The sequence below is a fragment of the Gymnodraco acuticeps genome, unplaced genomic scaffold (assembly GCF_902827175.1).
Source record: "Gymnodraco acuticeps unplaced genomic scaffold, fGymAcu1.1, whole genome shotgun sequence".
Taxonomy (NCBI): Eukaryota; Metazoa; Chordata; class Actinopteri; order Perciformes; family Bathydraconidae; genus Gymnodraco; species Gymnodraco acuticeps.
Window position 1 is genome coordinate 4,443,950 of NW_022990966.1, and position 16,878 is coordinate 4,460,827.

General features: G+C 41.3%; 1 protein-coding gene across 1 annotated transcript in view; it reads right to left on the bottom strand.

Annotated features, from left to right (window-relative positions):
- The window catches only part of LOC117558944 (nesprin-2-like), a 138,755-nt gene that overhangs the window by 118,452 nt on the left and 3,425 nt on the right, over window positions 1-16,878 (bottom strand). The window contains 8 exon segments of the mRNA XM_034235510.1: window positions 1,978-2,067; window positions 3,138-3,238; window positions 4,886-5,085; window positions 10,377-10,579; window positions 11,051-11,143; window positions 11,419-11,496; window positions 11,592-11,687; window positions 16,113-16,174. Of these exon segments, the coding sequence (XP_034091401.1) occupies window positions 1,978-2,067; window positions 3,138-3,238; window positions 4,886-5,085; window positions 10,377-10,579; window positions 11,051-11,143; window positions 11,419-11,496; window positions 11,592-11,687; window positions 16,113-16,174 (923 nt within the window).

The following is a 16,878-nucleotide window of genomic DNA, read 5'->3' on the forward strand; positions in this document are numbered from 1 at the left end:
TTAGACTGCACTGAAACTTTTATCCATGTATTTTTTCTTTTAATGTTTATTTTATTAGCTTTTCTTTTTAATGACTGATTTTAAATGCCTTTTTCTTAATGTCTTTCATTTTTTGTAAAGCACTTTGAATTGCCTTGTGTTGAAAAGTGCTATATAAATAAACTTGCCTTGCCTTGCCTTGCCATGTTGTTAGATATGTTGTAAGGCAATGTCTATGGCATGTATATATTGTATAAGGAAAAGTAAGAATGTGGCATAATGTTTGTTTTTTTCAGTTTTGTGCATTATATACAGGGCAATAGACACTTTTAGATGCATGTTGAGATGTGTTTCTCAGGTGTTCTTTTTCAGACTGTTTCCCAGACTTTAATTAACCACAATGCATCTTGCACAATCAGCCCAGGATTATTCTCTACACTTACTTGCTACCCTTTTCCCTCAACCTATCCTAAGGGAGTGCATGTACATAGACATGTTGTGCCTCTCCACCTCTGTTCCTTACTTCTTACTTGCTACCCCTTTCCCTCAACCTATCCTAAGGGAGTGCATGTACATAGACACGTTGTGCCTCTCCACCTCTGTTCCTTATTTCTTCTCAACCTATCCTAAGGGAGTGCATGTACGTAGACACGTTGTGCCTCTCCACCTCTGTTCCTTACTTCTTACTTGCTACCCCTTTCCTTCAACCTATCCTAAGGGAGTGCATGTACGTATACACGTTAGTTTTGCTGCTATAGGCTTGGACTGTCGGGGGACACCTTACTTCTTCCTTCTGTCTGTCTGTACCTGTGTACTCTCATGTTCCGATTAACCCAGCTTCACCAACATTTATTTTTTGTGTCTATATCTACGCCAGGATCCTGAGTCGAGGCTGATCCTGTTGCTGCGGTCGTGTGTCCTGGATTCTCTATCCTGAGTTCTGGATCTGAGTCCTGGACTTCGAGTCGTGGCTGAACCTATCACTGTGGTCCTGCCTCTCATCATACTACTTCCCTGAGGGCTCCCACAGGATTGTTGACATCCTCGTGGATTAATCTTCTTATTATAGACACATGCATTTCCAAACATTTGGTCTACATATGCTGTAAAATGTATTATCTCTTCGATTTACACACAGCATCTATTGCACATCTGTCCGTCCTGGGAGAGGGATCCCTCCTCTGTTGCTCTCCCTGAGGTTTCTCCCATGTTCCCTTTAAACTGTGGGTTTTCTCTGGAAGTTTTTCCTTGTACGATGTGAGGGTCTAAGGACAGAGGGTGTCGTATTGTCATACTGATATTCTGTACACACTGTGAAGTCCACTGAGACAAATGTAACATTTGTGATATTGGGCTATATAAATAAACATTGATTGATTGATTCTCAAAATGCCAAATAAACACCTCTTGGGGCTAAAGTACCAACATACGAAGTAGACTTAAAATCTAAAATATCTAGAGCAGCTACATGAAAACATGCTGATATCTTGTCAGTAATAGGAGCCGACAGGTGGCATGTCCTCTCTGACTGATCGGTCATGAGTTCTGCAGCAGGCGACAGCAGCATATCTCAGTCGAAGGAAGGAATAGCTGCAGCCTGCGAGTGCTTTCTTCACCTCATGGGAGGCAGAGAAACACACCCTCGCTGCGGCTTTGAATTTCCCAGAAAACAGGGCTAACAAGTTTGATTCTGCATGATCTGTCCTGTTTTAAACCTGGTATGATTCACAGATAATATACGCTCTTAGTGACTCACTTTTTAATTTAAATGGCTGCAGCAGTTAGTATCCATGTCTGGTGGTATTATTTTCTCTGTTTATCCACATTTCATTATCCCTTTATTGACTCTAAATGTACTGCTAATTACAGAAAATGTATCATCTGAAACCCCAAAAAGGTAACAGCAAATCACATCCCGAATACCCAATATGATTTCCTTTGTGAGGATTATGCAGATATTCATTGTGATTTAGTCCATGGTTTTACTTTCAGTTGTACCTGTCGCAGAGGTGAAGCAGAAATAGCAGGAGTGTAGTGAACAGGCAGGTTGACAGGAGAAGGACTTTTAGGAAGATTTAGGTATTGCGTCTAGAAGGAAAAAGGAATAGAAGAGAGAGGAAGAAACAGTAAGAAAAGTATGCCAAGAAAATAAAGACATCCCCCCCAAAGAAAAGATTGTAGGAAGATAATAGCAAGTTGTATAGACAGTAAAAAAAAAAAAAAGAAACCAATCGTATTAACATCAGACATGTTCATCAGTACTTAACTTATTACAGTTAAAATAAGACTTTACAAATGCGATACCGTTTAGTAAAATGTACTCCGCAAACTGTGATTGATTTCTTTGCAACTTTCAAAAACACATCCTTCATTTCTTACACATTTATCTACGTGTATTAGACACTAAATGGCAGAAAAAGGGCACTCAAGGTGACAACCAGTTCAAAGCAGACTCCTGTGTTTACGAGACTGTTTACAGCACTAGAGTTGACCGAAGCTGTGCAGAAGGGGGTGTGTGGTGCTATGAAGACAATACTATTATTGTTGTACTGAAAAAAACACTACGTCGTGTTTATATCTTTAGAACCAGTCCAGAATTCAAAGGACTCCTGCTAAACAAGCTGCATTTATCCAGCTTTATACTCGTACTTTGATTTTGTCAACAGCACAACATTATCTGACTCTTGCAAACATAAAAACGAATGTACTTAAACCCTTTAAGTTATCAATTGGTCATTTGCACGTGAAATGATATGTGTAGGTTAAACAATGGCAACAACGAGTTGATACATTAAAGTATGTACACACATTACATCAGTGACTACATCTCAATGTGTAGTTTCGACATGCTTCACATTGATATAGTGTAGACTAAATAATGCTGACTATTATCTAAAAAGATTTAAAGCTAGATTTGACATGATTATAATCTTGATGTTTTAACCTTTACTGATATGCATATCACCAAATCAATGCTTACAGATCAGGAGTGTATTAGAGCTTAGCTGCCTTAATTGTTGACATTGGCCAGCAGTGCCTTTACTGTAACTCTACCTGAGCTGGATGTCAAAATAGAAGCTATTCTGATTTTAAAACTTCCCGCAGTGTTAAATAATGCACTATGATATTTGTCTAGAAAATAATTTAGTGTTACACACCTGCATTTCTTCCTCTGCCGCTGGCAGGTCTTTGGAGTACTGCAGGAACTGAGCCACGTAGGTCATGATGGACTTCTCATCAGGGTCTCGAACGTCCACATCTGCATCCAAATCACAATCCTCCATGATCAAACTCACTCTACTTTCAAAAAGCTTACACTAGCACATTAGCTCGTTAGCTCCTGAGGCAGGTGAAGTTTAATACTGGAATCTGAAGAATTGAGGTGCAGCTTCTGTCTATAAAACATCAGGCTGATCAAAGTCTGCTAACAAACTAACAGACAGAGTGAAAATAAGGGAGGAGGGTTTTATAGAAGACACAAGGAAACAAACAGGAGGTGAGTCAGCAGGCTGTCAGATCGACATCCCACTTGCCCTCAGGCTAGCTGGGCATGGCTCTGTCACAAAACTCATCTACAGTACACACACATTCACAAAGATTCACGTGGCAACACATGAATTACTGCAACACAGGAATGGCAAGCGACAAAGCCGATGAATCATTTTGGAGAAGACTAAAAGGCGTGGAGGATGAGCTGCATGAACAAAAGACTGGAACAGAGATGTGTTTGAAATTAGTGAATAAAGCACAGTACAGAGGTTAAGTGACTGTGCGTGTTCAGTAAATCACAAAGCAAGTTATGGTTATCGTGTTATGAAACTAATATTCCTGCATTAGCATTCACATGACAAACTGCAAAGAAAGTATTGAAAGAAAGCCTCTTGAAATGTACTGCAATTGAAAAAGTTGGGAATGGATTATGAGAGTTTTATTATCAATAATAATAAAATAAAGCTCACATAGGTGCCAAGTTTGTTCAAGTGCACATATGCTGTAAATATAAATGTATCTCAGGAAGCATTACAAGCCAGAAGAAATACCAGTGACAGTATGAGCTAATAAATCATCGAAGTTTTTGCAAAACTTCAGCCTCCACGCGCATACATCATATTTACTTAAAGGTCCCCTATTATACTGGTTTTCATCAATATATTATAGTTCTCAGATATATACAAAACATGTCTCTGAAGTGTTTGGCTCCAAACACCAAACAGATCATTGCAGCATTACCCATAATCCCCTCTGTTTCAGCCCTGTTTCCAAAGTGCTGATTCTCTGTCTGTTACTTTAGATGAAAATAAGGAGCCCCTCTGAGAGATGTTTGGTTAGAAAGAACACAAAGGTGCTCTAGGGGGAGATTCAGGTGATAAGTGGTTGACAACCTTGGTTGGTGATTGGCTAATGGTTACACAAGCCAAAAAAAAATTATGACATCATAAAGTGGCCAAAATCTGATCAGCTCATTTTCAGACAGGTTTTATATAAATGGATCAGGACAAAAAGAGAGAGAATCTTTTTTCCTGAAACTTTCAGAAGCTCTTTACACAGAGGGGACACATGTTTGTGTATAAAAGACATGAAAAAGTGGATTTTGCATGATAGGTCCCCTTTAAGGTCATGTAAGCAGGTAAATATAAGATTTATTTTTTATGTCAAATTATAATTATTTGTTTTACTGTATAACCATTTCCATTTGTGTCCAAACTAAATAACAATTAGGCTAAATCCAAAATGCGTCATCTATCATTATTGGCAGTAGTATTCGTCTTCTAGTACTACAAAAATAAGTCTTGTACAATGACCATACAGGAACTATTGTCTGATGGAGTCGAGAGACTTTAGTGCTTATAATATCTTAACATATTCCCATGATGTTCCCTGAGTGCAGTAGAGCTGAATGACCCACCGTCAGGGTCCAGCAGTCGGGGGATCTTCAGCTCTTTCTCTGCGATGCGGAAGGCCTCCTCCAGGTTCTGCTTGTTGCTCCTGGTTCTGGCTTTGGACAGATCCACCAGGTCAGGCCGCAGAGCGTACTGGATCGCCAAGAACACCACCCCACTCCTCCAGCTGGCTTTGAAGTCTTTCACATTTATTGAACAGCCAGCTCTGAGGGAAAAAGGTTGTCTGTCAGAGGGTCTGTTGCTTCTCGACATATTTACAAATGGTACAGAAGCAAGCCTTTTTTCTACTAACTCGTGGTCCAAGTATTTCAGCCTCTGGTGGCCACAAAGAGCATTACCACAACAAATACTTTTTTAAATAATGCTGGAAAACCTTTTTTTAGCTTATCAAACTTTTTTTCTAGCTGTTTTACAGGTAAAACACTTTTATTGAAAAACAAAAGAGAGAAAATTATTTAGAACAGACGTGGAAAAAGGATGTAAAGAAACAAAAAATGTCTGACATTTCTCTTAAGACGTCCATAGATAGGCCTTTTAAGATCAAGTACAGACAAGCTCAAATCTAAATACTAGGATAAAAGATATGAATGCAACGCCCGAAAGCCATTTTCAAAACAATTTTATAGATTTTTTAAAAATAAAACATTTAGAAATGGCATTAAGTCAGCACAGCGATTTTATAATATCTCATACATCTATTAACAAATGCTGGAACGTAATATGTAACATAAACACTGTTAAAGCCAATGTAGGAGATTTTGGCAGGCAGTATATGAACGCTTCAAGCCGAGATAAGAAAGCCCTGATTAGGTTTTGGTCTTTATCCCAGAGCTGGCAGTTTCAAAAGTTTGATGGTCATGACGTGTGATGATCCATCAGCCCCTACAGTTAATTAGAGGGTTTTCAAGGCTGTATGAAGTCGATTAATATCAATGTTACCTTAAATCAGGGGTGGGGAACCTTTTTCCTCTCAAGGGCCATTTCAATGTTTTCAACATCCTCCGAGGGCCGTACAAATTATTGACCTCTGCTTAAAAATACTAAAATCACAGCCCATTCATTTTGTCTTTCTTTCATGCTGTGCAAAGAAAACGCAACCTCTAAATCCAGATATCTCACCATGACTCGCGCATGCATGCATGTGCACGGTGTGGCATGACCACCAAAACAGAAAGATATGGTGGCACTGGTCTCCTGCTCTCTCCCAAATGGAGCTCTTCCCTCTTCAAGCTACCTAACTTCACTCCTTCCACCTTTGAGTTCCATGCCGTCACAGTAACCCATCCTATACAGTTAACCATTGTTGTTCTCTACCGTCCACCAGGCGCCTTGGGGGACTTCTTGGAGGAATTAGATCATCTCCTCTCACACATCCCTGAAACTGGCCCTCCCGCTGTACTTCTCGGAGACTTCAACCTCCAGATGGGGAAGATAGACGAACTAACATCTCTGTTAACCGCCTTTGCTTTCTCACTCTCTCCGTCCCCACCGACTCATAAAGCTGGCAATGTCCTTGATCTCATATTCTCAAGGAACTGCGCTACTTCTAACCTCTCTGTAAACCCGCTCCACACATCCGATCACTTCTTCATTTCATTCTCTCTATCCCTTTCCAAACATAACAAACTAATCTCTTCCCATCCTACACTTGTCCGCCGTAACCTTCGCTCCCTCTCTCCCTCTACCTTTGCCTCGTCGGTGCTCTCAGCCCTCCCTTCCTCTGATTCGTTCCAACTACTGCCTCCAAACTCTGCTGCAGAAACTCTCCTCTCTACTCTCTCATCCACTCTGGACTCGCTCTGTCCTCTGACATCTCGGCAGGCTCGTCAGTCCCCTCCGGCTCCCTGGCTAAATGATGCACTGCGTGCTAATAGAACCGTCCTTAGGGCAGCAGAGCGGAAATGGTGGAAATCCAAACACCGTGACGACCTCCTAACCTATCAAGCTCTCCTCTCCTCTTTCTCTGCTTCGATCTCTCAGGCAAAAAGCACTTTCTTTCAAGATAAGATCCAATCTTCCTATTCCAATCCTAAAAAACTATTTTCCATCTTCTCCACCCTCTTGGACCCTCCAAAAGCTCCTCCCCCCTCCTCACTTCTGTCAAGCGACTTTGTTACCCACTTTGAAAAAAGGTTAATGATATTCGCTCTTCTTTTTCTGACTCACCTTTACTCACCGCTGGGTCACCAGACCTTCCTTCCACCAACACACTAACCTCCTTTTCCCCTCTCTCTCCAAGTGAGGTTCTTACCCTCATTACCTCTGCCCGCCCTACCACCTGTCCTCTGGACCCTATCCATTCAAACCTCCTTCAGACTATCGCTCCTGATATTCTACCGTTTCTCCCCCCATTTCATCAACACTTCTCTAACTTCTGGTCACTTTCCAAACAGTCTCAAGGAGGCAAGAGTAAACCCTCTCCTAAAGAAACCCACTCTCAACCCGTCTGATGTTATAAACTACAGGCCTGTCTCTCTCCTCCCGTTCCTGTCTAAATCACTTGAACGCGCTGTCTTTAAACAACTCTCCTGTTATCTCAATCAGAACAACCTTCTGGATCCGCACCAGTCTGGTTTCAAGGGCAGGTCACTCCACAGAAACTGCTCTCATTGCTGTCACGGAGGAACTGCACACTGCCAAAACTGCATCCCTCTCCTCTGTCATCATCCTGTTGGACCTGTCTGCTGCATTCGACACGGTGAATCATCAGATCCTCCTTCGCACTCTCCAAAAACTTGGAGTTTCAGGCTCTGCACTTTCCCTCCTCACCTCATACCTGAAAGACCGTACCTACAGGGTGACTTGGAGAGGGTCTAAGTCCGACCCTTGTCAATTAACTACGGGGGTCCCTCAGGGCTCTGTTCTTGGTCCCCTCCTCTTCTCCTTGTACACAAACTCGCTCGGATCAGTCATTAGCCCGCATGGTTTTTCTTACCACTGCTACGCTGACGACACCCAATTAATTCTGTCCTTTCCCCGCTCAGAGACCCAGGTCGTCGCACGCATCTCTGCTTGTCTAGCTGACATCTCTCAGTGGATGTCTGCTCACCACCTCAAGCTCAACCTTGACAAGACTGAGCTGCTCTTCCTCCCGGGAAAAGATTGTCCAACTCTTGACCTGACAATCAACATCGGCACCTCAGTTGTTTCCCCGACTCAGACTGCAAGGAATCTGGGTGTGACCCTAGATAACAACCTGTCCTTCACTGCAAACATCGCTGCTACAACCCGTTGCTGCAGATACACGCTTTACAACATCAGGAAGATACGTCCCCAGCTGACTCAGAAAGCGACTCAGGTTCTGGTCCAGGCTCTCGTCATCTCACGCCTAGACTACTGCAACTCCCTCCTGGCTGGTCTACCTGCATGTGCCATCCGACCTCTGCAGCTCATCCAGAATGCAGCGGCTCGTCTGGTTTTCAACCTTCCTAAATTCTCCCACACCACTCCGCTCCTCCGCTCCCTTCACTGGCTTCCGGTAACTGCTAGAATCCACTTCAAGACACTGGTACTTGCTTACCGTGCTGCGAATGGATCTGGCCCTTCCTACATCCAGGACATGGTTAAACCGTACACCCCAGCGCGTGCACTACGCTCTGCATCAGCCAAACGACTCGTTGCGCCCTCGCTGCGAGGGGGACCCAAGTTCCCATCGGCGAAAACACGTGGGTTTGCTGTCCTGGCTCCAAGATGGTGGAATGAGCTCCCCATTGACATCAGGACGGCAGATAGCTTGCACATCTTCCGGCGCAAACTGAAAAACTCATCTCTTTCGACTCCACTTCGAGCGTTAGAACGATTAACGAAGCACTTTTATACTAATAAAGGACTGGATTACCTAAAGCCAGTTGAGTAGCACTTGAAATGTTTGGCTCTATGAAACCTGATATACTTATATGATTCTGTTTTCTTCAAGGTTGTGTCTTCCTGGTCGAATGTACTTATTGTAAGTCGCTTTGGATAAAAGCGTCAGCTAAATGCAATGTAATGTAATAAATATGGACACAAGATGTGTGCAAATTAGTTTCCTATCCATGTGAACATGATTTAAGTGTGGGGGGGGGACCTAACCCCCTCTAGGGGGGTCCGGGGGCATGCTCCCCCGGGAAGATTTGTTTTTAAATATTGAAGTTAAAAGCTTCAATCTGGTGCACTTTGAGAGCAACATTAGGAGATCTATGGATACATCTTTCAACACCCATATGAAACAGAACTGTAAGCACATTTTCTTTTTGGATATTTTACAAATCACTCCCCTTTCAAACTGTATTCTTGTTTATTAATAACAACCTTTTTTTACTGTTATATAGTATTTTATACCTGTTTACTTTATTCTCTTATTTGTTATACTATAAAGCAACTATAAGGATCATATGAAGATGTGCCTTTACCTCACTGGTTGTAGAAAAAGCTTCTTATATTCGTTAGCATAGCTAGCTAACCAGATGCTAATAACAACAAAGTTATTGACTGTATGATCAGTATGACAGATGAACAGATCGCCACTGGGCTTTCAACTAAAACACAGCCACGCAGAAACTGCAGCATCTGTACGGCTCCTTATGGGTACTGCAATTTGTGAAGTCCCGGAGCGGCGTTCTGATGCTCTCCGTCAGCTCTAAACCCCTGTCGGACAAGACATATACCATGTGATGACACGATAGGCTCGTGTTGTGTTCAAGGACCCTGACCTTGTCCAGGAAAAACAGGCCCTCGCTTGTTTAATTCTTTTGCGGTCTAGATTTATTTATTTTTCCTTCTTTTTTGCGTGTGTTACCGTTACCTCAAGGACCGTATCAAATTGTCTCGCGGGCCGTATTCTTTCACACACAGTGACGTCACGAGCTACCCACAATGCAACGCGCGCCATATATAAATACGCCATTTTCCTGGAGGTGCAAATATAAACAGCTAGCTAACGTAGCCAGGCAGAGCGCACTAGTTTTTTTTTCTGAATTAACGACCTAAGAAATCGCTGCATGTCTTCGGATTACATCTCTGGACTTGAGGGGTGTGCTCTAGGTCGTTACCAGCGTAAACTAGAGCTGTGTGGGTTGTCGGATTGTCCTTACAGACTGCCTGCAGATGTATGGAAAAACGACAGTGGCCTTCGTCGATTTTGGCTGCATCTACGTCTAATTTCTGGAAACACCAGGTGAATACCCCACTTGTCACAATAATATTATCATGCCATTGCATATATGTGGTATTTTAGAGTTGACTAGATATTGATTAAGGCAATAAACTATGATATTCAGTACAGGAAGCTTAGCAACACCTAGAAGGTGTACGGCTAAACCCTTGGCCTGCTTGCACCTCGCGTAAAATGGCAGATACCGGAAGTACGGTGTCGCCCTCGGCCCAATACCCGTATGTGTGTGTGAAAGAATACGGCCCGGGGGCCGGAGTTCCCCACCCCTGCCTTAAATAAACCCTACACAGCACATATAAGGGCATATGTGTTCCTTTATAGCATTCAGTTGACTGGGTGCGTACTTGTGGCACTGTTCCCGGACCCAGAGCAGGAGGGCCTTCTTGGCAGAGACCCTGAAGCGCCGGTGCAGTGGCGAGCCTCTGGGAGGAACCGGACTGCTGCTGGTCGAGCGGCTCGACAGCGTGGAGCGCGAGTCAAGACTGACCAGGGACTCCATGGACGACTGACGGGAATTGAACGAGAGGCTGCTGGCCAACTCCTCGATCTGAGAGAAGCACCAACACACAGTTTCTGTTCATTATTTTATGCATGGGACATTTGTAGACATTTAAAAAAGGTGTGAAACAGTAAGAAATACGTTCAAAATCAAGAAAAAAAAGAAGGGAAATCATTATCTTTTCAGAAACAAAGGAAACTTAAAATCATGAAAAATACACAAAAATCCTATGGCTTACACATATGCCGTGCTTCAGGTGTTAAGTTTAAATTAACGTGCTTAATTGGAGCATGTTGATCAAAAGTAGAAACATTTTGTAAAACTAAGAAATCTGCACAAATCTAATAATGATATCCAAAATATATTTAGTATAGAACACAGACAATAGGAGAATAACTGTTACATATTCATGCAGGCTTACATAAGGTTTTATTATTGTGAGTGGGAAAAAACTAAACAAAGGGAAAAACTCAAAGAAATATTAAGACAACAACAAAAAAGATACAAAATGTCACTTACATGATACTGGAGAATGATCGTCCATATGAGGCCCAGGATAATGGACGGTTTACCATCAATGATGTCAGGAATGTTTATGTTGACTAGTTTAATCTGGCAACAAAACAGAAATGTTTTGCAAAATTCCACAAAAGGGTCAATTGATACATACAAAGGAAAGAAATAATTGTAGAAATGTAGTATTCTCATTATTCCTTACAAACAATGCAAGCCACATTTAGACCCGTAACTGTATAACTAGTATGATTTTTATGGGAAAATGTGTTTCCAAAACGCATCATCCTTCTGGTTTTGTTAACAACAACAGTCGAAACATCCCTATATGGTTGATGATTGCATTTGGCTAACAGACTTAGTGTGTCATTTACCGATTTCATCTTCAGAAATAAAAGGGCCTTCTCGATGTTGCTCCTGTGCTGAAACATTCCCCGGCCTCTCTCCCGAGTCTGCAAACACAACCAGAGTCAGCCAGTCAGTGGGTTCGTTCAAACTGTCCGACGATGCTGAAAACATGTTGAGTGTTGAACAGAGAGTTACTCACCATGCGCTGACTGCTCATCACCTCCAGCAGGTCCAACAGCTTGGAGCCATCTCGGAAATCGTTGAACAGATCCACGATCATGCATGGTGGCACCCGCTGTCACCAAACACAAATCACACACATTTTAATTGTATTCATATTATATGTTTTACTTTGGAGAAAATGTACAAAAGGGATGCTAAACCTGCACAAAAAACAAACAAACTGTGTTAGTATTTGGGCTGTCCCGAATACCATTTTTCGGGCTCGGGATATTCGATAGTAATCAGCAGCGAATATTTGGCGCGCGGGGGGGGGCTTCAACGCGTGTATTTCGGTTTATTCAAGGCATTCATTTTGTTATCCTACAGTATTGTTGTTTTATAGTTATTTGTTAATGTATACAACCCATTTTGTGTTCTTTGAAATTGAAAAGGATATCGTATTGTGTTTGTTACTTTCGTTGCAGTTGTATATATGTCTTAAGTGTAATTTGGCTTGGCTTCCTATTTTGTATGGACATGCTTTTATTTTGAAGGAGAGTTAGCGCTGTTGACAGGAAGTGGTTGTTGCTATGGAAACAACGTGACGGAAAAAAAGGAGCGGAGATTAACAGAGAAAAGTAATATCTACATATAAAGACGGAGAAAGTAAAGGATAAAGTGTATGGTTAAGTGTTAGCACCCCCCGAAGAGGCACAAGCTCTTACGTTGATATTGGAGATTTCAATGAATTCAAAAAGAAAAAAAGCGAATATCCGAATAAGGAAATTGAAAACCGAATAGTAGGCCAACGACCGAATATTCGGATATTCGGGTACAGCCCTAGTTAGTATTAGTGCCACTACAGGTGAAATGCACCTCAACTCCTAATCAAAAAGCGTTGTGGTGCTCGTGTTCGATTCAAATATTTAAATAAGATGATATGAATGGAGCAAAATCTGCCCAAACAAATGAGCCTTATTGGAAAAACAGTAAATTCACAAAGATCATCACTAATAGCAACACACAGATTCAGTGAAATGAGTGTGTTCAGATCAAATTCTCTGCTACAGACCCCTTTTAAAATACTTCAGTTACCAAAAACTCTCTATCATGGCATATGAAATCCTAAATATGGTTTCTCTCTGTCATGTTTAACTTCTTTGCCTGAAGTTTTGAGGAATGCTTCTGCACCTTGTCAATCAGGACCTGTAGCTTACCGTCTGAAATACTTTTTCATTCTGACTTTGTTTTGTTTACTGTGCTCTTGGCACAGAGGCGACATTCATACTCTGCCTCATGGGTAATTGCACTCAGCTGATCAACTGTATTGGCTTGTTTGCGCTGTAACATCTTCATTAAATGGGACCTTGAGATGGGGCAGATAGCGGTTGGAAGTGATGTGTAATTAATGGAGTTTGTTTGCCCCTAAGAGAACAGATATCTTTGCTTGGACTATTGGTTTCTTTTGTCTCTAGTTTTTTCCAAAAACCCTTTCATAAAAAAGTCAAAGACGAGCAAGAAGCTTTTCTGCGACACAATTTATCTTTCCAAAAATCTGTTGAGATAGAAATCTTTTAGTCATGCAACTTTCCATGTCCATGAGGCCTGAGCTAAAGGATGACTTGCTCCTTCCAATTAAATTCAGTTAAAACTCTTAAGCATGAGGAGGACTAGTTCAAAACAAACTGTTTCTGAGAAGGTCTGTAAATGGGACATTTTCTCCAGATAATGATGCTTTGTACAGTAGTTTGCATAAAACAGGCAACAAATCAAAAAATATGAATGATATAAAGTAATGCATGCACACCCTTTATAATAATAGGTGACTAAAACATCACAATAAAAACACTGCCCTGTTTCTGAACAGGACAGCTGGCTGAGGACTACTATATTTTTGTATATATTTATTTTACTTTGAAACTACTTGGAAAATCTTAAGTTTAAATATAAACCATTCTCCAGAAGAATGTATTATTATGTTTCCTACACCACAAAATAATTTGCTTACAAACACTGCCGAATGTCAGCAACTTAAGTTTTTCCAAAGTAACATGGGACACAAGGTTATGTAACAACGTGAGCTCTTATGTGATCAACCACCAAAGGATTTACTGTTATCTCAACCCTCCATTTTTTGGCAAAGTCCCCAGTGTGCCCAACGCGAGCCCAGAGCAGGGTGGATGTCCGGCGGGAGGATTGGGGGGATGTGGGGGTGTGGCCGGTGGTGAAAGGAAGGGGTGTGTGTGGCGGCGTCTGTTGCTGTCTGTCTGTCTGCCTTGAACCTTGCTCCTCAATGCTATATTTATGAACACGGCTCCCCACCTCCACCCCACCGTCCTCCACCAACACACTCACAGCTGACGTCCAACACAAGTCAGAGAGAGAGCTGCTGCTGAATCATGTCAGGAGGTAGATTGGGGGGGGGGGGGACTGTTTTGCCTTACATTTTCAAATCCAAGCCATTTAAGATGTCCTGTAAAAGAGCTGCAGACTGGGAAACCCTCCAACTGTTATAAAAAGTAGGATGTGGATGTGTTATTTTATTTTTGCACATGTTGCATTAAGAGGTGTATGAATTTGTTTTCATTTCCTTTGCTCTTTGAGGCTTTTCAAAGCATTTAATATTGCCCACTGACACATTTGATTTAAGAAGTTAGCCAATATAAAATGTGTGGTGCTGTGTGGTTATTTTCCTAATATGTTAATTGAGGATATAAAATGTAGACATTTTGTAGAGATTTAGTTATCATGTAGTTATGGTGTCAGTGTAAGAAAAGGTTTTTAGAGAGTACATGACCATGGACAAGTGAGTTTGGCAATTTACTTGTCCGAATAAATGTTTCAGTATACTTTGCGCATGCTGCACCTATCTTAAATATTATTAAATATCAACATAAAGCATACAATAATCTGGGTTACTGTAACTAAGGTAAAATTGTATTGTTTATTTGTTCATATTTGGCAAGAAACATGCTATATAAGAATCTTCCTCTTGGGGCCACTGGAATCTTCTTCTTCGTCATTGTATTTTACATTTTCCCACGGTTTTACGACACCGCGTAAGTGAGCGGTAAGATTTGACTGCATCACACATCGTTTTATCGTTTTAACGGTACTACTACTTTTATCAATACCGCTTATCGATCCGGTCCTTTAACGGTACTCTTATCGGTTCTTTTGAGAGAAAAAAAAAAGGTAAATTAACTAGACAAATTGTAAATAATGTGAACTTACAGAACTGTAAAAAACAAATAATATACAAGTATTTACTGCAAAAATACAGTGGTACAGAGCAACACAGGTGGGGCAGACAGGTATGCTGCAAAAGGCCTAACAATTCTTCTGGAGGAAGATTGAGGTTGTGGTGGAACATTACGGGACATAATGTGTTGTTGTTTAGACAAAGTGCTCGTGTTAGGGTTACATGCTAAACTCTTATTGCTAAACTCTTATTGCACTTTTGGCAACAAGCATTGTCCACATCGAGACGGGTAAAGTTTAACCACACCTTGGAGCGCTTAGTTCTCTCTGCCGTGTGTGTGTGTGTGTGTGTGTGTGTGTGTGTGTGTGTGTGTGTGTGTGTGTGTGTGTGGTGTGTGTGTGTGTGTGTATGTGTATGTGTGTGTGTGTGTGTGTGTGGGTGTGTGTGTGTGTGGGTGTGTGTGTGTGTGTGTGTGTGTGTGTGTGTGTGTGTGTGTGTGTGTGTGTGTGTGTGTGTGTGTGTGTGTGTGTGTGTGTGTGTGTGTGTGTGTGTGTGTGTGTGTGTGTGTGTGTGTGTGTGTGGCAGCATGTGTAAACTGCCCAGCCCCCTCACACACAGACGAGGGAGAGAGATCTCTCGTCTGGATTGGAAAGATCGAAAATGCATCATAGACGCATTTTGTAGTCTTATTGCATATCAGAAACGGAGTTGGCGACACTAAAACTGCAATATAATGTTTATGCAGCAATAATACATATGACATATATGTTTTAAATGTCTCCAGTACCGATAAAAACACCGATAACGTCGGAGCTTAGTGGTACCACTGTATTTAATAATTACGCCGCGGGGCCCGTTTAATACCAGGGCTCGGTACCCCATCCCTAATCATACATGACAAAGAAGGAAACATTAAGCGGTCGCAAAAACAATGGCGGACACAGACAATTTGCGAATGAGTTCTGTAAACTGAATTTATCAATAATTTGTCAATAAATATGGGCGAAAAACGTCACTTGCCCGTCGGACACGTCAATGGAAAGATGTACTTGTCCGATATTGTAAATAGCACGTCCCGGACGATCGGACGTGCACTTTTTCACACACTGGGTGTGGTAAATAAACTGAACCAATATATTTTTGGGTTATCCCATAAATTATAATTATCAATTTTTTGTAGGAGGAGCTACAGTTTCCTGTCTTAGAGGATGTTAATATTGTTTTATCTATAAAATGTGATTGTCCTATCATTATAATATCTTTATGACCTGATTTCCCATCAAGAATGATTACATTGCATCCTACGCCATTAACATACCGGCTTCAGACAGGACAGATTTGAAGGACTTAGCTCACCTTTGCCAGCTGAGCGTTGACCCAGTTAGTGAAGGTCTTCTTCTGAATCTGTTCTTGTTCCACTGCGGAAGAAAAATAAGCACACAATGTCAATTTTAAATATATAGTTTCACATCCAAACACTAAATCACTCAAGTAGTTCGGGTATTAAAGTCAATATGCAATGCATTCCTAATTATCTTGAGTGAGTAGTCCTTTTTTGTGATTATTTATTATAAGCAACAGTGTTTTTGCTGTACTAAACACCTCACTGGAGAGCATTAACAAGCAGGGTCAATGGACAAACTGGACACAATTATCCCCAAGAAAATGTACAGAAAAAAACAAAAAAAACACCAGAACTCAACAGCAGAGGATTTGCATTTCACTGTTGGTTTCTTTTTAAGAATGACAAAAATGTGTCATTAACCTTAAAGGGGTGGTTCGGATGTTTTGAGATCAGGTTATATGAGGTACTTATCCAAGCTGGTGTGCTGACCGTCATTTACTCTAGGTAATACACTGAGTATGGAGTAGTAGCTCTTACTACCCCACACCAAAAGCTCCAACTATCCATTTACCTTAACATTGTATTTGCTTATATTTAAACAACTTCTGCCAAAGGGGCAAGAGATCAACAAAGTCATATCTGTTATTTTGGAGTATAATGACAAACTTTCTAAATTCTCATGTAATTGATGAGACACCGTCAACTTTAACCAGAACATACTTCATTCTGATTTAAAACAAAGAACGAGCTTTAGACATTGCACACACATTTCACTGT